Source organism: Pleurodeles waltl, chromosome 5 (assembly GCF_031143425.1).
Source record: "Pleurodeles waltl isolate 20211129_DDA chromosome 5, aPleWal1.hap1.20221129, whole genome shotgun sequence".
In the NCBI taxonomy this organism is placed as follows: Eukaryota; Metazoa; Chordata; class Amphibia; order Caudata; family Salamandridae; genus Pleurodeles; species Pleurodeles waltl.
In genome coordinates this window covers 1,731,342,111-1,731,366,138 of record NC_090444.1, presented here as the reverse complement: position 1 = coordinate 1,731,366,138, position 24,028 = coordinate 1,731,342,111, and the positions used below count along the sequence as shown (strand labels likewise).

At 45.9% G+C, this 24,028-nt stretch overlaps 1 protein-coding gene across 1 annotated transcript in view; it reads right to left on the bottom strand.

Moving 5' to 3' along the window:
- Positions 1-268: 268 nt before the first annotated feature.
- Positions 269-24,028, bottom strand: part of LOC138296715 (cytochrome P450 2K1-like) — a 271,693-nt gene continuing 247,933 nt past the window's right edge. Inside the window, exon 9 of the mRNA XM_069236115.1 lies at positions 269-3,705. Within this exon, the coding sequence (XP_069092216.1) occupies positions 3,527-3,705 (179 nt within the window). The 3' untranslated portion in view covers positions 269-3,526. The remainder of the gene's footprint in view (positions 3,706-24,028) is intronic.

The following is a 24,028-nucleotide window of genomic DNA, read 5'->3' as shown; positions in this document are numbered from 1 at the left end:
TCATACCTGCTCAGAAGCTGGTCTGTGTTTTTGGGATGATTCCTGTGGAACAAGCCAATGCTTCCAGATCTACCATAACGTTGGAGGCATAGATCTTTGTATCATTGTCTATGAGAGCAATCAATCTGTAATGTTTGGAATTTCACTGGTGGCAAGCACTAGCCAGATCTAAACTGGTAAATACAGCAACCCCACCAATTGTTGCAAACATTTCATGCATGTTAGGTAAAGGATGGATAACAATCTGCATTGCTTCATTATGAATGTGTAAGTTCACAGACAAATGTAATTCACCTTTATTCTTATATTAAAGTACAATGGGGAAGATTCAATAGGTTCCATGACACACTTCACATACAAATCTTGTAACACAGCCTTTATCTTTCCCCTGTAACATAATGGAATATTTCAAACATTATGCCTAAATGGCAGAATTCCTCGATAAAGCTTGATACTGCATTTGTAGTTCCCCAACTTTTCAGGAGAAAATTGTTTTTGCAACATCTATCTTCAATTCAAACACATAAGATTTAAATATGAGAATCTCAACAGATTGATCTTTAGGCTCTGTAGCAATACCTTAGAAAGGGGGATTGGTTCTAGGATCTAGTTTGATACCCATCTCTGGCCTGCATAGAATTGCATCTCCCTTATCAGCAACATAAACTTGTCGTCTAGTTTCCTGACTTTTAAAGTCTATACCTGTCCAAAAATACCCTAAGTTAAATGTTCACACATAAGCATTACTACTACATCTTTAACATGCAATGCTGTTATTTCAGCTCTCAAAATTTTCCTTGTTCTTCTTCTTCAATCTTTCCTGTTTGTCTCTCCTGTTTATAACACTTACTTCCACATAGGAGGTGCAAGGCACTTTAATTTCTGTTAATTACATTTATGTTCACATAGGAATTACAAGCCCCTCTAAGTTCTTCAACAAATTTCTCCGAACGGTCAATACTTTTGGCTAGCTCACTTGTATCAGAAAATGTTAAATTTGAAGTAGCCCATAAACATTCTTGAATGTGCTTGCTTTTTAGGTCTCATGAGTAATTGATTGCTTACAACCTGGTCTTAATTAATCGATTCAAACTCACAATGTGCAGTGAGTGACCTGAGAACAGCAACATACTCCTTGATAATCTGTCCATGGTTTTGCTTTCTTGAACAAAATTTGAAACCTTCAATCACTGTTTATTTTGTGACTGCATCTGATCCCTAACTGTTTGATAATATATTCAATAGGATTTCAAATTTAAATTAATTTCATCAGGTACTGTAGGTGACTATTGCAATTGCTTTATTCTTTCACACCCTAAAGTGATCCTGCAAGGACAGTTTCCAGCGATGAGAACCCTCCTCACCCTCCAGTAACCCAATGTATGCAGAAACAGCTCAGACCATACACACTATTGATTGTTCCCCTTGCACTAGTAAAACAAAATGGCAGAACATGCTCACCATACTGACTGTTTGTATAACAATGATAAAATCACACTACATTATGCTATAATCACACTACCAAAATAACAAAAGTAGTCACTGTCATCATATAAGTGCCAAATACCGGTTTATAATTTAAAGAATATTTTGATGAGAAAAATAACAGGTAAACTTATAAGTCTTCTGAAAAATAAAAGTTATGTGAAGTGTTACATCTCACGAAAACCTGAAATGAAACATATCACATTACACCAATTCAACTTCGCAAGCACAGTATCTGCATATGGAACCGTAGGGAATAGACCTATCATTCTATTGGATACGTTTCTTAAAGTTCAAAACAGTGATTCAGTAGTCCTCTTATGCATGAGCCCTGCTTAAGCAATCACCATAGTAAAATGCAGATGGATGAAGAAGAAGAATGAATCTTTCACTCCTTTAAAATAGCGCTCTCTCCTCACTTCACAAATAAATAGAGAGCAATAAGCAATAACCTCTGGGACGAATGTTGTTGCACTACTTAGCACACTAGCTGGAGGGCATCCTTGCTGCTTCACCTGTCCATCCAGGATCTATTCACTGTCGCTGTAATTTTGTATGTGCGTATCACAGGTGAGTTACATTTTTCGAGTTAGAGTACATATAAAGAAGCAGCAAGCCACTAGATGAAAACCCACAACTATGATCATACCGGTTTTTCCTCTCGCTCGCTTTCAACTTTCTACCTTGGAATCTCATGTACAGAACACTAACAGGATTCCACAATATCCTTAAACAATTAAGTAAAAAAAGTCAACATATCTCTGGATAAAGCCCACGTGTAAAAATAGACATTAGAATCACTTTTTAGTTTGCTCTTCCTGAAATCTTTCACAATGTTGGTGAATTTTTTTAAAGAATGATAAATTACAAAAAAATATCTTACACTCATCTTTAACACATATTGGGCCAGATGTAAGTAGATTCCGATTTGCGAATTGCAAATTGCGAGTCAGAGCGACTCGCAATTTGCGAGTCGCAAATCGGAATGCAGGATGGTGTCCCTGACACCATCTGCGACTCGCAAGGGGGTCGCAAAGGCCCACCTCATGTATATTCATGAGGTGGGTCGCAATTTGCAACCCCCTTGAGACTCGCGGCGCTCACAGGGATGGTGGCCTGCTGGAGACAGCAGACCACCATGTCTGTGACTGCTTTTAAATAAAGCAGTTTTTTTTTTGGAATGCAGCCCGTTTTCCTTAAAGGAAAACGAGGTGCATTACAAAACTAAAAAATGAAACGTTTTCCTGCTCTGGAAAAATGTTTTTAATGCCATTCACAAAGGGGAAGGGGTCCCAAGGGGACCCCTTCCCTTTTGCGAATGGGTTAGCACCCATTTGAAATGGGTGCTAACTGCTATTGTTTTGCGACCTCGTTCGCGGTCACAAAACAATATAACATCGCGCTGCGACTCGCAATTAGGAAGGGAACACCCCTTCCTAATTGCGACTCGCAATCCCGTTTGCGATTCGGTAACCAGGTTACTGAATCGCAAAAAGGGTTTTGGGCATCGCGATGTGCTTTTTGCACGTCACAAACAGCAAAATTTGCTGCTTGTGACGTGCAAAAAAGTTTAGTACATCTGGCCCGAAGTTCGTCTATTGGAGCTGTTTGGGGTTTGTATACCTGTGTACCTTGTTATTTTTTATGATGGCTGTATCACACTAAAGTACAAAGTAATTTGTGTATCAACGACACTACAGCCTCTTATGTACCCCGTAGACATATTTTCAATATAACAATACAAACTTTATATTAAAAAGTTAATTCTATTTATAAACCGTTGTGCTACTATTGATCTGCTATGTGTTAAGAAATGTTACAAACATTATTATGGAATCCAAGTTGTAAACACAAACGGATGTCTAAAATATACAAAACTGAAAAATAATATTATATTATCGGGTAATAAAGAGATTGTTGTTGTAAACTTAGTTACAAAAATTGTGCTTCTGCAAACCTTATCACGTGCTAGCCTACAAACTACCATCTACAACAATTAATTTGAGATTGCTCCTCTTTGCTGATTGGTGGGTGATGCTCATCAGCGTGCCACTGCGCAGATTAGGTGAGGCATTGGCATTAGGGTGAAGCCTTCTGCAGGAGTAACATCCACATCTGTTACCCCAGGAGGAAGGCGAAAGGTGAACTTCTGCAGCAGGCTTGTAAAGAAGATGAAGAGCTCCATCCTAGCAAGAGTCTCACCGGCACAGATCCGCCGACCTGAAACAAGCACATTAATAACAAGCATTAAGAATAAAAACCACAGAAATGTAGCTCCAGCAACAAACTAGATCTTTGGGTACCACATTGCTGTCTTACAGCAAGTGTCATGACATTAGGACTCTCAAGACTAACTGAGGCATTTTCTAGAGGATACTACAGGCACCATGCTGGGGATGCACCTTTTCACATTTATTTATTTTTCTTATCTTATGTCCATCAGTTTCCTGAAAAAAAAATACCAGAGGTACATTGGGTCTTAAGAGAGTTTTTGCTTTTCTTGGTTGCACTAAACTGCTATAATGATAGAAAGACTCTGCTCTGGTCACTTAGTCCTAGCATTTGGTTGAACAGGGAGGGAGATTAAAGGGGAGGTACAAACAATGTTGTTATTGGGTGATGTGTGTTGCACAGCCTGAACTTTCATAGCCACTGCAACCCTCATTTGGAGCGTCAAACTTGCTTTTAACCACTATTTTAATTAAAAAGTTACTATTTTCACCCAAAAAGTCATGGTTGGGTGGGTTCCCATCAACATTGTTCGAAAGACTTGGCTTTTGTGCAAGTATCTGATGACACTCCAAAACATATTCTTGGTTCCCTAGGTGCTTTGCGAATGATGAATAGCAACTACAAATCCTACCAAGGCAGGGGCATCTTTAGGCTTTTCGGGGCCCTGGGCTAAACATAATTTGTGGGGCCCTGTTTGGAACAGCTTTGAATGTATGATCAGTTTCAACTTTTTCATGCCCTCTCTGGCCAGGTCACTGACAGTGCACAGGCACACTCGCCAGATTCTAAATTGGTTTATAGCCAATATTCAAGGATAGTGATGTGTGTTTTCATAATTGTATAGCAGCAGCAGCTCACTAATATTACTGAAAATAATCACTGTGACACCCTCCCATTTCTCATATGTGAGGTCCTGTTTTGAGCTGAAATAACGTTTTTTTATGGATGTTACATGAAACATACATTTAACATTTCTCTGCAAAATATCTGTAATAGTCTCTCACACATCACCAACAATAAAATAAGTGAAAGGATAACGGTATTTTAAAAAATCTGTTTGCAAATTATTCAATGTCATCAGGGCAAGACTCTCTGCAGAACTGAGCGGGCTCTATCAGGGGCCAATGCCTTAAAACGCCCCTGTACCAAGGAAAGTGTTCTTGTTTACGTGATGAACCTATTTATTCATTTATTTAGGGAGCACAATCTTTCCAGCACAAATACGTTCCATGGAGGAAAAATATGGTACAAACAATAGTATTACAATAGAAATAGTATAGTATTACAATAGTAATTAGATCATAGCTCAAAGTGGGGGTTCGTATGTACCAACTCTATATAAATCCTTGAGTCAGAGGCTGTGAGGCAGTCTTAGACTGTAGAAAGAGCTGGTTTTGTTGAGACTAGGAGGATTGGGTTTGCAGATTTTCTGTGAAAATTATTAGACAGCCAACACATGTGCCTTGGAGGGTTTTTAATACTAGCATCAGAACTTGAAAGGACACTGGATTTCGGCTGATCACCGGCCAGATTGATGGTCATAATGTGAGGTAGGGCTGTGTTTTGGGACATTGTATAATGGTCTAGTGGTGACGTTTAAGGCATTCAGTAGCGGGTATTGAAAATGGAAGACTATTGCAATAATCTAATTTGATATTGTAGGAGGCTGGCCTGGCTTGTAGTGGGTACCAAGGGGTACTTACACCTTGCACCAGGTCCAGGTATCCCTTATTAGTGTATAGGGTGTCTAGCAGCTTAGGCTGATAGAAAAGGTAGCTTAGCAGAGCAGCTTAGGCTGAACTAGGAGACGAGTGAAGCTCCTACAGTACCACTGGTGTCATATGCACAATATCATAAGAAAACACAATACACAGATATACTAAAAATAAAGGTACTTTATTTTTATGACAATATGCCAAAAGTATCTCATGTGAGTACCCTCAGTATGAGGATAGCAAATATACACAAGATATATGTACACAATACCAAAATATGCAGTAATAGCAATAGAAAACAGTGCAAACAATGTATAGTCACAATAGAATTCAATGGGAGCACATAGGGATAGGGGCAACACAAACCATATACTCTAGAAGTGAAATGCGAACCACGAATGGACCCCAAACCTATGTGAGCTCGTAGAGGGTCGCTGGGACTGTAAGAAAACAGTGAGGGTTAGAAAAATAGCCCACCCCAAGACCCTGAAAAGTGGGTGCAAAGTGCACCTAAGTTCCCCAAAGAGCACAGAAGTCGTGATAGGGAAATTCTGCAAGAAACAGCAACACCAGCAATGCAACAACGATGGATTTCCTGACAAGGGTACCTGTGGAACAAGGGGACCAAGTCCAAGAGTCACGATCAAGTCGGGAGTGGGCAGATGCCCAGGAAATGCCAGCTGTGGGTGCAAAGAAGCTGCCACCGGATGGTAGAAGCTGTGGATTCTGCAAGAACGACAAGGGCTAGAAACTTCCCCTTTGGAGGCTGGATGTCCCACGTCGTGAAGAGTCGTGCAGAAGTGTTTCCGTGCAGAAAGACCGCAAACAAGCCTTGCTAGCTGCAAGGGTTGCGGTTAGGGTTTTTGGATGCTGCTGTGGCCCAGGAGGGACCAGGATGTCGCCAATTGCGTGAGGAGACAGAGGGGGCGTCCAGCAAGACAAGGAGCCCACTCAGAAGCAAGCAGCACCCGCAGAAGTGCCGGAACAGGCACTACGAAGTGGAGTGAACTGGAGCTCACCCGAAGTCACGAAAGAGGGTCCCACTACGCCGGAGGACAACTCAGGAGGTCGTGCACAGCAGGTTAGAGTGCCGGGGACCCGGGCTTGGCTGTGCACAAAGGAAATCCTGGAAGAGTGCACAGGAGCCGGAGTAGCTGCAAAACACGCGGTTCCCAGCAATGCAGTCTAGCGTGGGGAGGCAAGGACTTACCTCCACCAAACTTGGACTGAAGAGTCACTGGACTGTGGGAGTCACTTGGACAGAGTTGCTGAGTTCAAGGGACCTCGCTCGTCATGCTGAGAGGAGACCCAGAGGACCGGTGAAGCAGTTATTTGGTGCCTGCGGTTGCAGGGGGAAGATTCCGTCGACCCACGGGAGATTTCTTCGGAGCTTCTAGTGCAGAGAGGAGGCAGACTACCCCCACAGCATGCACCACCAGGAAAACAGTCAAGAAGGCGGCAGGATCAGCGTTACAAGGTCGCAGTAGTCGTCTTTGCTGCTTTGTTGCTGTTTTGCAGGCTTCCAGAGCGGTCAGCAGTCGATTCCTTAGCAGAAGGTGAAGAGAGAGATGCAGAGGAACTCTGATGAGCTCTTGCATTCGTTATCTAAGGAATTCCCTAAAGCAGAGACCCTAAATAGCCAGAAAAGGAGGTTTGGCTACCTAGGAGAGAGGATGGGCTAGTAACACCTGAAGTAACACCTGAAGGAGCCTATCAGAAGGAGTCTCTGACGTCACCTGCTGGCCTTGGCCACTCAGAGCAGTCCAGTGTGCCAGCAGTACCTCTGTTTCCAAGATGGCAGAAGTCTGGAGCACACTGGAGGAGCTCTGGGCACCTCCCAGGGGAGGTGCAGGTCAGGGGAGTGGTCACCCCCCTTTCCTTTGTCCAGTTTCGCGCCAGAGCAGGGCTGAGGGATCCCTGAACCGGTGTAGACTGGAGGAGCTCTGGGCACCTCCCAGGGGAGGTGCAGGTCAGGGGAGTGGTCACTCCCCTTTCCTTTGTCCAGTTTCGCGCCAGAGCAGGGCTGAGGGATCCCTGAACCGGTGTAGACTGGCTTATGCACCATCTGTGCCCATCAAAGCATTTCCAGAGGCTGGGGGAGGCTACTCCTCCCCAGCCCTGACACCTTATTCCAAAGGGAGAGGGTGTAACACCCTCTCTCTGAGGAAGTCCTTTGTTCTTCCCTCCTGGGCCAAGCCTGGCTGGACCCCAGGAGGGCAGAAACCTGTCTGAGGGGTTGGCAGCAGCTGCAGTGAAACCCCGGGAAAGGCAGTTTGGTAGTACCCGGGTCTGTGCTAGAGACCCGGGGGATTGTCCCACCAATGCCAGGATGGCATTGGGGTGGCAATTCCATGATCATAGACATGTTACATGGCCATATTCGGAGTTACCATTGTGAAGCTATACATAGGTAGTGACCTATGTATAGTGCACGCGTGTAATGGTGTCCCCGCATTCACAAAGTCTGGGGAATTGGCCCTGAACAAGGTGGGGGCACCTTGGCTAGTGCCAGGGTGCCCACACACTAAGTCACTTAGCACCCAACCGTTACCAGGTAAAGGTTAGACATATAGGTGACTTATAAGTTACTTAAGTGCAGTGTAAAATGGCTGTGAAATAACGTGGACGTTATTTCACTCAGGCTCAGTGGCAGGCCTGTGTAAGAATTGTCAGAGCTCCCTATGGGTGGCACAAGAAATGCTGCAGCCTATAGGGATCTCCTGGAACCCCAATACCCTGGGTACCTCAGTACCATATACTAGGGAATTATAAGGGTGTTCCAGTATGCCAATGTAAATTGGTGAAATTGGTCACTAGCCTGTTAGTGACAATTTGGAAAGAAATGAGAGAGCATAACCACTGAGGTTCTGGATAGCAGAGCCTCAGTGAGACAGTTAGTCATAACACAGGTAACACATACAGGGCACACTTATGAGCACTGGGGCCCTGGCTGGCAGGGTCCCAGTGACACATACAACTAAAACAACATATATACAGTGAAACTATGGGGGTAACATGCCAGGCAAGATGGTACTTTCCTACACACACCCCCCCCACAAACGAAGGACAATAAGACTATTCATGACCTGATGAGTCTTCATTGTCTAAGTGGAAATATCTGGAGAGTCCATCTGCATTGGAGTGGGTACTCCCAGGTATATGTTCCACTGTATAATCCATTCCCTGTAGGGATATGGACCACCTCAACAATTTAGGGTTTTCACCTTTCATTTGTTTTAGCCAAAGTAGAGGTTTGTGGTCTGTCTGAACAATGAAGTGAGTGCCAAACAGGTATGGCCTCAACTTCTTCAGTGCCCAGGCCACAGCAAAGGCCACCCTCTCTATGGCAGACCAACGCTTTTCTCTAGGGGTCAACCTCCTGCTGATAAAAGCAACAGGTTGATCCTGGCCCTCAGAATTAAGTTGTGATAAGACTGCCCCTACCGCTAATTCAGATGCATCAGTTTGGACAATGAATTTTTTGGAGTAACAGGGGCTTTTCAGGACAGGTGCAGAGCACATGGCCTGCTTCAGCTCCTCAAAAGCTTTCTGACAGCTAGCTGTCCACAATAACTTTTTAGGCATTTTCTTAGATGTGAGGTGATTTAGAGGGGCTGCAATGGAGCCATAGTTCTTTATGAACCTCCTGTAATACCCAGTGAGGCCTAAGAAGGCTCTCACCTGGGTCTGAGTTGTAGGGGGAACCCAATCTATAATAGTTTGGATTTTCCCCTGAAGTGGTGCAATCTGTTCTCCACCTACCAGGTGTCCCAGATAAACCACTTTGCCCTGCCCTATCTGGCACTTTGAAGCCTTGATAGTGAGGCCTGCCTTTTGCAGGGCCTCCAAAACTTTCCATAGGTGGACCAGGTGATCATCCCAGCTGGAGCTAAAGACAGCTATATCATCTAAATATGCTGCACTAAAAGCCTCCAACCCTTGTAGGACTGTATTCACCAACCTTTGAAAAGTGGCAGGTGCATTTTTCAACCCAAAAGTCATTACTGTGAATTGGTAGTGCCTTCCAATGGTTGAAAATGCAGTTTTTGCTTTTGCATCCTCTGATAACTTGATCTGCTAATACCCTGCAGTCAAATCAAAGGTGCTTAGATACTTGGCAGATGCCAGTGTATCTATGAGCTCATCTGCCCTGGGTACAGGGTGAGCATCAGTTTTGGTTACCTGGTTGAGACCTCTATAGTCTACACAAAACCACATTTCCTTCTTTCCATTTTTGGAATGAGGTTTTGGTACAAGTACCACAGGAGAGGCCCATGGACTTTCAGAGTGCTCAACCACTCACAGTTCAAGCATTTTCTGCACCTCTTGTTTTATGCAGTCTCTGACATGGTCAGGCTGCCTATAGATCTTACTTTTGACAGGCAAGCTGTCTCCAGTATCTATAGTGTGCTCACACCAAGAAGTGGTGCCTTGCACAGTAGAAAAGAGTTCAGAAAACTGACCCAGGAGATTTATGCAGTGGTCTTTCTGCTCAGCAGTAAGACAATCTGCCAGTACTACACCTTCCACTAGAGCATCTTGTTCTGTGGAAGAGAAGAGATCAGGGAGAGGGTCACTCTCTTCTTCCTGTCCCTCATCTGTTGCCATGAGCAGGGTGAGATCAGCCCTGTCATAGTAGGGTTTCAGGCGATTGACATGGAGCACCCTAAGGGGACTCCTGGCAGTGCCTAAGTCAACTAAGTAGGTGACTTCACCCTTTTTCTCAACAATAATGTGGGGTCCACTCCATTTGTCTTGGAGTGCTCTTGGGGCCACAGGCTCCAAGACCCACACTTTCTGCCCTGGTTGGTACTGAACCAAAACAGCCTTCTGGTCATGCCAATGCTTTTGGAGCTCTTGGCTGGCCTGAAGGTTTTTACTGGCCTTTTTCATGTACTCAGCCATTCTAGATCTTAGGCCAAGTACATAGTCCACTATGTCTTGCTTAGGAGCTTTTAAAGGTTGTTCCCAACCCTCCTTCACAAGTGTTAGAGGACCTCTCACAGGGTGTCCAAATAGGAGTTCAAAGGGGCTGAAGCCCACTCCTTTTTGGGGTACCTCCCTGTAAGCAAAAAGGAGGCAAGGTAACAGGATATCCCATCTCCTGCAGAGTTTTTCAGGGAGTCCCATTATCATTCCTTTGAGAGTTTTATTAAACCTCTCAACCAGTCCATTTGTTTGTGGATGATAGGGTGTGGTGAACTTGTATGTCACACCACATTCCTTCCACATGGCCTTTAAGTAAGCAGACATGAAATTGCTTCCTCTGTCTGATACCACCTCTTTTGGGAAGCCCACCCTGGAAAAGATTCCCAGGAGGGCCTTTGCCACTGCAGGAACTGTAGTGGTCCTTACAGGAATTGCTTCAGGATATCTGGTGGCATGGTCCTCTACCACCAAGATAAACCTATTGCCTGAAGCAGTAGGAGGGTGAAGGGGGCCAACTATGTCAACCCCTGCCCTTTCAAAGGGAACCCCAACCACAGGCAGTGGAATAAGGGGTGCCTTTGGAGTGCCACCTGTCTTGCCACTGGCTTGACAGGTTTCACAGGACTTACAAAATTCATTTGTGTCCTCTGACATTCTAGGCCAATGAAACAAGGGGACAAGCCTGTCCCAAGTTTTCATTTGCCCCAAATGTCCAGCTAAGGGAATGTCGTGGGCTAGAGTTAGGAGGAACTTTCTGTAGTCCTGAGGAATCACCAATCTCCTGGCAGCTCCAGGTTTTGGATCCCTTGCTTCAGTATACAAAAGGTTATCCTCCCAGTAAACTCTGTGAGAGTCACTGACATCCCCATTTGCTTGTTTGACAGCTTGCTGTCTTAGACCCTCTAGTGTGGGACAGGTATGCTGTGCCACACTCAGCTCCTCCCTGGCAGGCCCCCCTTCACCCAAAAGCTCAGCAGTGTCTGCTTCCAGCTCCTCTGGTGTAGGTTCTGCACAGGGTGGAAATTCTTCTTCCTCAGAAGTTGAATCCACTGTAGAGGGAGGGATAGTAGGTAGTGTTTTAGGGAGCACTTGGTCCATTCTTCCAGGATCCAAGTCACCCTGTCCTTTTTGCTTTTTGGCCTGAGCCCTGGTTAAAGCAAAAATATGCCCTGGAATGCCCAGCATTGCTGCATGAGCCTCCAACTCCACTTCTGCCCAAGCTGATGTCTCTAAATCGTTCCCTAGTAGACAGTCTACAGATAAATTTGAGGCAACCACAACTTTCTTTGGACCAGTAACCCCCCCCACCCCCCAGGTGAGATTCACAACAGCCATGGGGTGGCTAAGAGTGTTGTTATGAGCATCAGTTACTTGGTACTGGTGACCAAGTAGGTGTTGTTCAGGGTGGACCAGTTTCTCTATTACCATGGGAACACTGGCACCTGTGTCCCTGTAGGCCTGAACCTCAACACCATTTATTAGGGGAAGTTGGTTGTACTTATCCATATTAAGGGGACAAGCAACCAAGGTGGCCAAATCAATGGCACCTTCAGAGACTAACACAGCCTTTGTGGTCTCCCTAACAAGACCAACCCCGACTAAGTTACCAAAAGTGAGCCCAGCTACTCCCTTGGATTGGCTATTAGTAGGTTTGCTCCCACCACCACTGCTATTAGTAGGGACACTAGGTGTAGCAGTAGGGGTTGTAGTGGTAGGAGGCTTGGTGCTTTTCTTTGGACAACTGGGATCTGTTGTCCAATGGCCTTTTATTTTACATAAATAGCACCATGGTTTATTTTCTTTGTTTTGATTTGAAGAGGATTTGGGCCCACCACCCCCACCAGAGTGTTTTTGTGGGCCTGATGAAGACTCATTTTTAGATTTGTCCCCACCCTTGTCAGAAGACTTACCATCCTTCTTCTTGCCATCCTTGTCACCCCCTGTATGAACTTTACTGTTCACCCTTGTTCTGACCCATTTGTCTGCCTTCTTTCCCAATTCTTGGGGAGAGATCAGATCAGAGTCTACCAGGTACTGGTGCAACAAATCAGACACACAATTATTAAGAATATGCTCTCTCAGGATTAAGTTATACAGGCTTTCATAGTCAGAAACTTTACTGCCATGTAACCACCCCTCCAAGGCCTTCACTGAATGGTCAACAAAGTCTACCCAGTCTTGTGAAGACTCCTTTTTGGTTTCTCTGAACTTCATCCTGTACTGTTCAGTGGTTAAGCCATAACCATCTAGGAGTGCATTCTTAAGAACTGCAAAATTATTGGCATCACTTTCTTTAACAGTAAGGAGCCTATCCCTACCCTTTCCACTGAAAGATAGCCATAGGATAGCAGCCCACTGCCTTTGAGGGACCTCCTGTACAACACAGGCCCTCTCAAGTGCAGCAAACCACTTGTTAATGTCACCCCCCTCCTTGTAAGGGGGAGCTATCTTGTGCAGAACCCTAGAATCATGCTTTTTTGCAGGATGACTATTTGGAATACTGCTGCTGCCACCATGGGGTCCAAACCCCAACATCTGTCTTTCTTTTTCTAAGTCAAATGCTTCCCTGTCTAGATCTAGCTGTTGCTTTTTAAGCTTCAGCCTGGACTCTTCCACTCTCAATCTATTGAGTTCCCTTTCTAACATTCTGTCTTCAGGGAGGGTGGGTTGGGCATGCCTTGACACAGAAGAATGGTGTGAATGAACAGAGGGAGACCTGTCCCTAACAGATGGCACTCTAACATTCTGGCCTATAGAAGTCACACTCCTACTATGATGAGAGGTAACACTCTTACTGTGATGAGAAGTCACATTAGTACCAGCTATGCTAGGTGGCCTGCTAAGGGGCAGGTTGGGAAAGTTTCCTTCTAACTCTCTTACTAGGGGTGCCCCAGAATCAGAGTGGGAACCATCAGCTAATTTCTCACCAGAAGTGCCAACAAAGGTCTTATCTTGTTCAACGAGCATGTTAACTAATAGTTCTCTGGAGGGATTCTTCCCTACCCCTAAACCTCTTTCTATACAGAGACTCCTTGCTGCCTTCCAGCTAAGGTGGTCATAAACAGTCTTGGACAGATCCAGAGTTTGACCTGTACCAGACATAATAGAAAAGGTTTAAGGGACAGAAAAAGAAAGAAAAAGTTTTCAGAACTTTTTTAAAGGACAGAAAAAAACTTTTTAAACTTTTTGAAAGTTTTAGATGTACTTTTCAGCACTTAGAAAAGGAGTAAGAGAAGAAAAGCAACATTTATTGGTTAGGTGTACATACACTGAACTTGTTTTGTATATTTTTCTCTTATGAAAAGTACAAAATGACAAAGTGGTAAGTAGTTGCAAGTACTTATCCCACCGCTGCACAACCAATGTAGGAGGCTGGCCTGGCTTGTAGTGGGTACCAAGGAGTACTTACACCTTGCACCAGGTCCAGGTATCCCTTATTAGTGTAGAGGGGTGTCTAGCAGCTTAGGCTGATAGAAAAAGGTAGCTTAGCAGAGCAACTTAGGCTGAACTAGGAGACAAGTGAAGCTCCTACAGTACCACTAGTGTCATATGCACAATATCATGAGAAAACACAATACACAGATATACTAAAAATAAAGGTACTTTATTTTTATGACAATATGCCAAAAGTATCTCAGTGAGTACCCTCAGTATGAGGATAGCAAATATACACAAGATATATGTACACAATACCAAAATATGCAGTAATAGCAATAGAAAACAGTGCAAACAATGTATAGTCACAATAGAATGCAATGGGAGCACATAGGGATAGGGTCAACACAAACCATATACTCAAGAAGTGGAATGCGAACCACGAATGGACCCCAAACCTATGTGAGCTTGTAGAGGGTCGCTGGGACTGTAAGAAAACAGTGAGGGTTAGAAAAATAGCCCACCCCAAGACCCTGAAAAGTGGGTGCAAAGTGCACCTAAGTTCCCCAAAGAGCACAGAAGTTGTGATAGGGGAATTCTGCAATAAACAGCCACACCAGCAATGCAACAACGATGGATTTCCTGACGAGGGTACCTGTGGAACAAGGGGACCAAGTCCAAGAGTCACGAACAAGTCGGGAGTGGGCAGATGCCCAGGAAATGCCAGCTGTGGGTGCAAAGAAGCTGCCACCGGATGGTAGAAGCTGTGGATTCTGCAAGAACGACAAGGGCTAGAAACTTCCCCTTTGGAGGATGGATATCCCACGTCGCGAGGAGTCGTGCAGAAGTGTTTCCGTGCAGAAAGACCGCAAACAAGCCTTGCTAGCTGCAAGGGTCACGGTTAGGGTTTTTGGATGCTGCTGTGGCCCAGGAGGGACCAGGATGTCGCCAATTGCGTGAGGAGACAAAGGGGGCGTCCAGCAAGACAAGGAGCCCACTCAGAAGCAAGCAGCACCCGCAGAAGTGCCGGAACAGGCACTACAAAGTGGAGTGAACCAGAGCTCACCCGAAGTCACAAAGGAAGGTCCCACGACGCCGGAGGACAACTCAGGAGGTCGTGCACTGCAGGTTAGAGTGCCGGGGACCCAGGCTTGGCTGTGCACAAAGGAAATCCTGGAAGAGTGCACAGGAGCCGGAGTAGCTGCAAAACACGCGGTTCCCAGCAATGCAGTCTAGCGTGGGGAGGCAAGGACTTACCTCCACCAAACTTGGACTGAAGAGTCACTGGACTGTGGGAGTCACTTGGACAGAGTTGCTGAGTTCAAGGGACCTCGCTCGTCGTGCTGAGAGGAGACCCAGAGGACCGGTGAAGCAGTCCTTTGGTGCCTGCGGTTGCAGGGGGAAGATTCCGTTGACCCACGGGAGATTTCTTCGGAGCTTCTAGTGCAGAGAGGAGGCAGACTACCCCCACAGCATGCACCACCAGGTAAACAGTCGAGAAGGCAGCAGGATCAGCGTTACAAGGTCGCAGTAGTCGTCTTTGCTACTTTGTTGCAGTTTGGCAGGCTTCCAGCGCGGTGGGCAGTCGATTCCTTAGCAGAAGGTGAAGAGAGAGATGCAGAGGAACTCTGATGAGCTCTTGCATTCGTTATCTAAGGAATTCCCCAAAGCAGAGACCCTAAATAGCCAGAAAAGGAGGTTTGGCTACCTAGGAGAGAGGATAGGCTAGCAACACCTGAAGGAGCCTATCAGAAGGAGTCTCTGACATCACCTGCTGGCCCTGGCCACTCAGAGCAGTCCAGTGTGCCAGCAGCACCTCTGCTTCCAAGATGGCAGAGGTCTGGAGCACACTGGAGGAGCTCTGGGCACCTCCCAGGGGAGGTGCAGGTCAGGGGAGTGGTCACTCCCCTTAACTTTGCCCAGTTTCGCGCCAGAGCAGGGCTGAGGGATCCCTGAACCGGTGTAGACTGGCTTATGCAGAGATGGGCACCATCTGTGCCCATCAAAGCATTTCCAGAGGCTGGGGGAGGCTACTCCTCCCCAGCCCTGACACCTTAGTCCAAAGGAAGAGGGTGTAACACCCTCTCTCTGAGGAAGTCCTTTGTTCTGCCCTCCTGGGGCAAGCCTGGCTGGACCCCAGGAGGGCAGAAACCTGTCTGAGGGGTTGGCAGCAGCAGCAGCTGCAGTGAAACCCCAGGAAAGGAAGTTTGGTAGTACCCGGGTCTGTGCTAGAGACCCGGGGGATCATGGGATTGTCCCACCATGTTACATGGCCATATTCAGAGTTACCATTGTGAAGCTATACATAGGTAGTGACCTATGTATAGTGCACGCGTGTAATGGTGTCCCCGCACTCACAAAGTCCGAGAAATTGGCCCTGAACAAGGTGGGGGCACCTTGGCTAGTGCCAGGGTGCCCACACACTAAGGGGGTCATTCTAACTCTGGCGGGCGGCGGAGGCCGCCCGCCAGAGTTCCCCCCTCCGAAATACCGCACCGTGGTCAGTAGACCGCGGAGGGTATTCTAAGTTTTTCCCTGGGCTGGCGGGCGGTCGCCAAAAGACCGCCCGCCAGCCCAGGGAAAAACTCCCTTCCCACAAGGATGCCGGCTCGTAATCGAGCCGGCGGAGTGGGAAGGTGCGACGGGTGCTGTTGCACCCGTCGCGTATTTCACTGTCTGCTAAGCAGACAGTGAAATACTTGTAGGGGCCCTCTTACGGGGGCCCCTGCAGTGCCCATGCCAGTGGCATGGGCACTGCAGGGGCCCCCAGGGGCCCCGCGACCCCCCCTACTGCCATCCGGTTCCCGGCGGGCGGACCGCCGGGAACTGGATGGCGGTAGGGGGGGTCGGAATCCCCTCGGCGGCGCAGCTAGCTGCGCCGCCTTGGAGGATTCCAAAGGGCGGCAGTACACTGGCGGGAGACCGCCAGTGTTGCCGGTCCGACCGCGGCTTTACCGCCGCGGTCGGAATGCCCTTAGGAGCACCGCCGGCCTGTCGGCGGTGCTCCCGCCGACCCTGGCCCCGGCGGTCTTAGACCACCGGGGTCAGAATGACCCCCTAAGTAACTTAGCACCCAACCTTTACCAGGAAAAGGTTAGACATATAGGTGACTTATAAGTTACTTAAGTGCAGTGTAAAATGGCTGTGAAATAACGTGGACGTTATTTCACTCAGGCTGCAGTGGCAGGCCTGTATAAGAATTGTCAGAGCTCCCTATGGGTGGCACAAGAAATGCTGCAGCCTATAGGGATCTCCTGGAACCCCAATACCCTGGGAACCTCAGTACCATATACTAGGGAATTATAAGGGTGTTCCAGTATGCCAATGTAAATTGGTGAAATTGGTCACTAGCCTGTTAGTGACAATTTGGAAAGAAATGAGAGAGCATAACCACTGAGGTTCTGGATAGCAGAGCCTCAGTGAGACAGTTAGTCATAACACCGGTAACACATACAGGGCACACTTATGAGCACTGGGGCCCTGGCTGGCAGGGTCCCAGTGACACATACAACTAAAACAACATATATACAGTGAAAATATGGGGGTAACATGCCAGACAAGATGGTACTTTCCTACAGATATGTAAAGTTGAATTAAACCCTGCTTTGATGTGGAAAGGGATGAACAGCTGGAGTGTGTGCATACTTAGTTCACAATAACTCACTGCTGTGTCATTCCCTGTATATGAGCCTTAATTTGTTAGATGGAATAAATAGAACACCACGTTTCCAACAGAGGAGGTGAAAGCCAGGGTGTTGGAAGGGAAGTAGATTAAGTTAGTTATAGAGGTGGGTTCAGGAACTTCATCTAGGATGAGTTAGGTATGACGAACCCAACAGCCACCCACAAATGAAGGGCAGTAAGACATTTATATGTTTGTGGAAGACTGAGAAGGTTGTAAATGAGAACACAATGTTTGTAGTTCATCAATGTATAGATGAGATGATAAACCTAATGAGCAGATGATACCACCAAGGGAGAGAGAAAGGGAGATGACTCATAGAAGAGCTTTGGGAGACATCAACTAGTAGTCACTTAGTTGAGGATACCCTGAAGGACCAAGCAACAGAAAAGGAGTAGTCAGAGAGGTAAGAGGCACCATAACTGAGACAGATTGTGATTCATAGGGCATTTAGGTACGATTATAAAGGGAACCGATCAACATTGTCAAAAATAGAAGACAGATCATGGAGCATGAGAGCGGTTAGAGTTGTTAAAAGGTGAATATGGTATGCCAAGGTGGTAAAGTTTGTTAAGTGTGAGAGTGCAGTTTCTGTGGACCAGTGGAGTTAAGTGAATGATTCACAAATTGCAAATTATTGAACAGGTTAAGGGACAGTTAAATGGAGAGGTGATTAAAACATTTTTTTCCAGATTGTTGGTAAAAAAAATGGAGTTGGGATACTGAGCAGTAGAACGGGAGCATTACATACACATCTCGAAAGCTTACTAGAGAAGGCAAGTGCACACAGTAAGACTGTAAGCTTATCACCCAGTAAGGCAGTATGTTTCAGGATGCTAGGCTCAGCCCAGACTGCACTGGCATTTCCACTGTTGTGGTCAGTCAGAAGTGCATTCCATAAATGAGTAGAAGTGTTGGTTGAGATGGCTGGCGACAGGATTCTGCATCAGGTGAATGATGCCAAACTTGGGCTTCTTACTCCTGTGCCAAATCAGCACTGAGTTAGAGGAAAGAGATGCGACAAGCCACATCAACTGCCATTTCCAAAATGGTAGTGAATTCAGATATTCCTGCCTCAGGTTCCAAATGTGGGATTAAGTTGAGTCTTTTCCTCTGAGGTAAGTTTGTGCTTGAATGATATAGAAAGGAGGCCCTAATGAGTGCTGGGTTTGCCACAATGCATTACTTTCCTAACGTCTCATACTGTTCATCACCCACTCGCTACTACGTTTGTCCCTGAAATTTCTTCCTGGTTTTCCTCATTGATCTACCTGATAGATTTCTCATACTTCTTCTCTGACGTCAGGTAGAGCTTGATGCTTTTCTTATCTACATCTGAATTAAATGTCATCTTTGTTCAAGTGTAACACAATCGCCATCAGAATTTGTTGCCCTTTGTGCTTTTTCCTCCTCAATGGAATCCTTTTATGTAGAAACTCCATGTGGTTCCTGGGAAAAGACACCCTGTCTCCAATCAATCAATAAGGGAGTTTAATAGACCTTCTCAGCGCAAATCCTTAGAAAGGTCAGGACCACAGCAGATCTTGCCGTAAGAATAACTACTGAATTTGAAGAAGTGCTTGAATTAATAGTTTCAGCAGAGTAAAGTCTTGGAAGTAACAGAAATGGGTTTTGTAGTCTGAGGACTCTTAGAATCATAAGGATCTTTTGTTAAATTGAGAGTTTAGAGTATGTGGATTAGCTCTGTAGCTGATGTGATGGTAAAATACAAGTGAGATCACAGGTATACAGAGTTTAGGAAGGTAGAAGTAGAGTGGTGTGTGTTGTGGAGTTAGTAAATAATAAATTGTGTTAGCCATTCATTTTAATATGCTGTAAATTGCTTTATTCTTACACCATTTCCAATGGAACAGATGCAATATGGTTATCAGGAAGCAAATGTTAAATGAGATCCATGGCTGAGGATATGAGGAAACCTTAGAAAGAGTGTGAGTAGGACAAAGAATCAGAGGACTGTTAAATTGGTCAAATGATGCAGGCCATTTTGGATTTGTTTCAAGAAAGATGTGCAGGAAAAAGAAGAATGTTTCTTTTAGAAATTGTGTTAGTGATGTTGAGGCCAATCTGTGACTGGGGGTGAATGCCTGGTTTGCTCTGCATTCCATCCATCATCTGTTGTTTTTGCATTTGTCGCCCCAAGTGGGAAGGGTATGCCCAGACATGGGTCCCATGCTTGCTATGCCACCAGATTCAAGCTAGCCTGGCTGATGAAGGGTGATACCCTGAAACTGGTCCTAGGATGCTTGTTTCTGGTCCAGGGAAGACCTGGTCTGGCAGTTCAGGCTGGACTGTTCCCATGGGGAACAGGGTCAAGACTGTTTGCATATGGCAGGGTCCCAACTGGAACGCTGCTGCGTGGATTGGGCTAGTCGCAAAGATCTGCATCACCTCTGCAGTCCTCAGAACCAAAGACTCACCCCGAATGTGTAGCGCATCTACGGCCCAAGTCCTCGCATCCTTTGTCAACAGCAGTCTTGACGATGACGGACTCCGCACCACAGCTTCATAGCTCCAAAGAACCGACGCACTGCCAGTTGCACGCCACATCCTCAACACTGGACTTCAGGTAACAAGCCACATCAACGGGATCCTCGATGATAAAGCATCAGGGCCACACACTGAAGCCTTGCTGCATCTCAGAACTGATGCATAACTTCAGCTGCGTGGAGCATCTTTGACACCGCTCCACGCAACACTCTGCATCCAGGATTTAAGTTACTTTGTTCAGCAGGATTAAATGGGTTCCAGTAGCTGGCCTGCACTCTATTGCAGTTGGCCTGAACTTGTGACTTTGTCACAACCAGATATCTCCCTTTGGTGCTTTATGCTCTTAGGTGCTATTCTACAGTTTATTCTTCAAAAATTCATAACATTGGTTTTACTGACTGGATTTTTGTCGTTTTGGTGTGGTGGGATCTTTTTTGTGTGGTGTATTAACTATTTTACTGTTTGAAGTGTTGCACAATTACCTTACACATCGCCTTCAAGTTAAGCCTGAATCCTTAGTGCCAAGCTACCAGGTGGTGAGCAGAGGTTAATTTTGGGTTTGCTTCTACCTTACCCTGATAAGAATTGTGGTCACTGCTTGAGCAAGGATCACACCCCAGTTAACCAGGAACCATTTTTGTACATAGAGCATCTAATATAGGATACTGATTGAGACATAAAAGTTGTCCTTCTGATCCCAGGAAAAAAGGTCTGGTATGGCTAAACCTCAAAGTGATTCTACCAAAATATATTTGGGAGGGTGGGGTAAATTGAAAACATTTTCCCAATAAAGTGAGGTGAAATCAAAAATGTCAGTGATGGCAAATGAAGTTTTCTGACTTTGACTAGGTCATTTTGCAAGGCAAAGATCCACACCCGCAGCCTGCATAATTAGTTTGTATTCTGGCTGCAAAATGCCCCTTCAGTGAAGAGCTGGTCATCCAGCAGAGAGATATGGAGTGCCTTTTGCCAGGTAATCGGGCATGATTTGAGGCTGAACAGGATGCTGGGAACAGTGCCTGGGGCAGGGTACACACACAAAGGGACCCTTCCGGGATGATAAGGCTAATTTTTCAGGCAATAGTGTAAGGAGTGACACGTGTGGACAAGAGCTCCGACACAGGATGGCTGCCGGACAGTACTAGAGCACATACTTCCTTTTACAGCCTCTTATGTAGGCATGAACTGCTTACCACTGTGGTGAAGGGTCGGTTTTGTGGCACACAGTAAAAAAACTGGAGTGTTTTGCATTGCACTCTGAATTTTAAAAATGGTGATTTGCGTGTCACCACAGTTTTTCACAATTTGAGAAATTGTATCTCTATTTCTTTCATTATCTCAAAATAATGCATACTTTCTTGATTGGAGTTTTTAGTTGATTCCGGTATAGAGTGCGTTACTGTAGTCAAGTTTACTGCTGACCAGTGCCTCAGTGACTGTTCTTCTTGCGTCAGGGGGGATCCACTTGAAGATCTTCCGGAGCAGGCAGAGGTTGTGGAAGCATGATGAGGAAACAGCATTGACTTGGCAGGCCATGTTCAGTGATGAGTCGAGAATGATGCAGAGGTTGCTAGCATGGTCAGTCAGAGGTGGGGCAGTTCCGAGGCTATTGGGCCACCAGGCGTTCTCCCAAGTGGAAATGCAGGGCTCAGGATGAGAATCTCAGTTTTGTCTGAGTTGAGCTTGAGTCAGCTGTCCCTCATCCAGTCGGTGACTGCCTTGATTCCATTGTGAAAGTTCTTTTTGGTTGTTGATGGTCCGTTGGTGAGGGAGAGAATGAGCTGTGTGTCATCGGCATATGAGACGATGTTGAGCCCATGGTGTCTGCCGATCTTGGCGAACGGGGTAATGTAGATGTTGAAGAAGGTGGTGCTCAGGGAGGAGCAAAGATAGAATCCATTCCAGGGCTCTGCCGCCAATGCCAGCGTTGTGTAGTCTGATGCACAGGGTGGTGTGGGATACAGTGTTGAAGGCAGCAGAGAGGTTGAGGAGGATGAGGGCAGCTGTCTCACCACGGTCCAGTAGGATGCAGATGTTAACCGTGGCTGCTAAGAGTGCGGTTTCTGTGCTGTGGTTGTTCCTGAATCAGGATTGGGATGGGTTGAGGATGTGGTTGGCTTTGATGCACTCAGTGAGCTGTGTGTTAATGGCTTTTTCAAATACCTTGGCTGGAAAAAGGAGCAGTGAGACTGGTCTGTAGTTTTTCAGCTCCTTTGGGTCTGCAGAAGGTTTATCTCTGTGTGTGTTTCAGGCATCCAGGAAGGTGGTGTTTTCGATGGAGCGGTTGATGGTACGGCATAGCTCAGTAGCAATGATGGCGCTGGCTTGGTTAAAGATGTTGTGGGGGGCAAGGGTCCAAAGATGCCCCTGAGTGGGTGGTATTCATGAGCTTGAGGGTGTCTTCCGGGGTGAGGTGGGTCCAGTGCTCCACAATCAGTTGGTGATAACAGTCCGTGGTGGTGCTTGTGGGTGGTGGGGTGCGCCTTTGCTTGCCAATCCTTCGTAAATGTCCTGAATTTTCTAGTGGAAAAAGGTGGCGAGGCTGTCACAGAGGTCTTGGGAGGATGGGATGTCTGTGGTGTCCGTCTTAGGTTTTGTGAATTCCCTGACTATGGTGAAAAGCTCTTTGCTGTTGTGCGTGTTCAGTTGATTCACTCATGAGTGGCTGATACAAGATACCAACCACTGGCATTACTAACAGAGAAGCCCACCCTATACTCTCAGCTTTTCAGGCCATGCCTCTGAATTATATGCTAATGTGTGGCTACTAAAAGAGACAGCATTAGCTGAATGTTCCATTAGACAAATCCCATGATTAAAAATGTCTGTTGTTGAAGCAAAACAAGCTTTACTTTGGCATCTGATACCAGGTCTCTCAGTTTCATTCATTACCATAGGCTCCTGACTATGATTGGGTGATAAATTCCATTTTGGCAGAGTTTTGCCCACTCCACGTTACGCATGTAATGTGGAGTTACAGACAAATTTCGCCAACCGCCATGTCGCAGAGTTTTTTCTTGCATGCAGCTCGGCAAAGGTAGGTTGGCGAGTGAGAATTGGCATGCCCTAGCACCATTTTCTCCTATTGGATTTAGATTTTGGCAGGCGGGATATCTGTTGCCATTGTGACAGAGTAAAACCTCCTCCGAAATCTAAATCAGGCCCTTTCGTTAATCAGGCTTTTTGTTAATTTTTGTTTTGGTCTTATACCAGGTGTCCCTTCATGCACAGAAATAATATTGTCTGTGAGGCAGGCATTCTTGCATCATGGTGACACAAACATGTCGGCACTCCCTTAGGTCGGCACCTGACAATGTAGCCAGCACTACTTGATACAAGATCATAGTAAAGTGTCTAGAGGGGCCAGAGAAAGTAATTGTAGCACAGGAGCTAGGACACTGAGAGCCCCTCAATCAGTGAAAGGGCAGGAAGTAGAAGGGAGACATAGGGGGTTATTACAACTTTGGAGGAGGTGTTAATCCTTCCCAAAAGTGACGGTAAAGTGACGGATATACCACCAGCCGTATTACGAGTCCATTATAATCTATGGAACTCGTAATACGGCTGGTGGTATATCCCTCACTTTACCGTCACTTTTGGGACGGATTAACACCTCCTCCAAAGTTGTAATAACCCCCATAATGACTCTGGGGCTAGTCCTATAAATCGACACTTTGGCAATCCTTATTATAGGGTGGAACATAGAGAGAAACCAGAACCAAAGACAAAATGGGTGGGAGTTCCCAAATACCCAGTTGTATAGAAATGGCAGCCAATGGCATCCAATGTCTAACTCACTAGACAGCTTTAATAAGTATAAAGTGTATATGATTAGCGTCTCCAAGTTAAAACAAGAGGATAAGGAAGACGAAGACTCCCTCAAAAACAAGGTGACACACTGGATCAGACCTGAGCGGCAGTGTCTGTCAATAGTACGTGCCAATATAATTAAGTCGATGGACTGCCAACCTTTTAAGACTTTGCAGGGCTCACCCAAGCCGAGTTAGCACCAAGTAGTCCAAAGGAATTACGACCAGCAACAAAATCCATTGTTTCCTGGACCATCGTTAGGTTAAAACAGGAATTGATAGAACCGGATTGG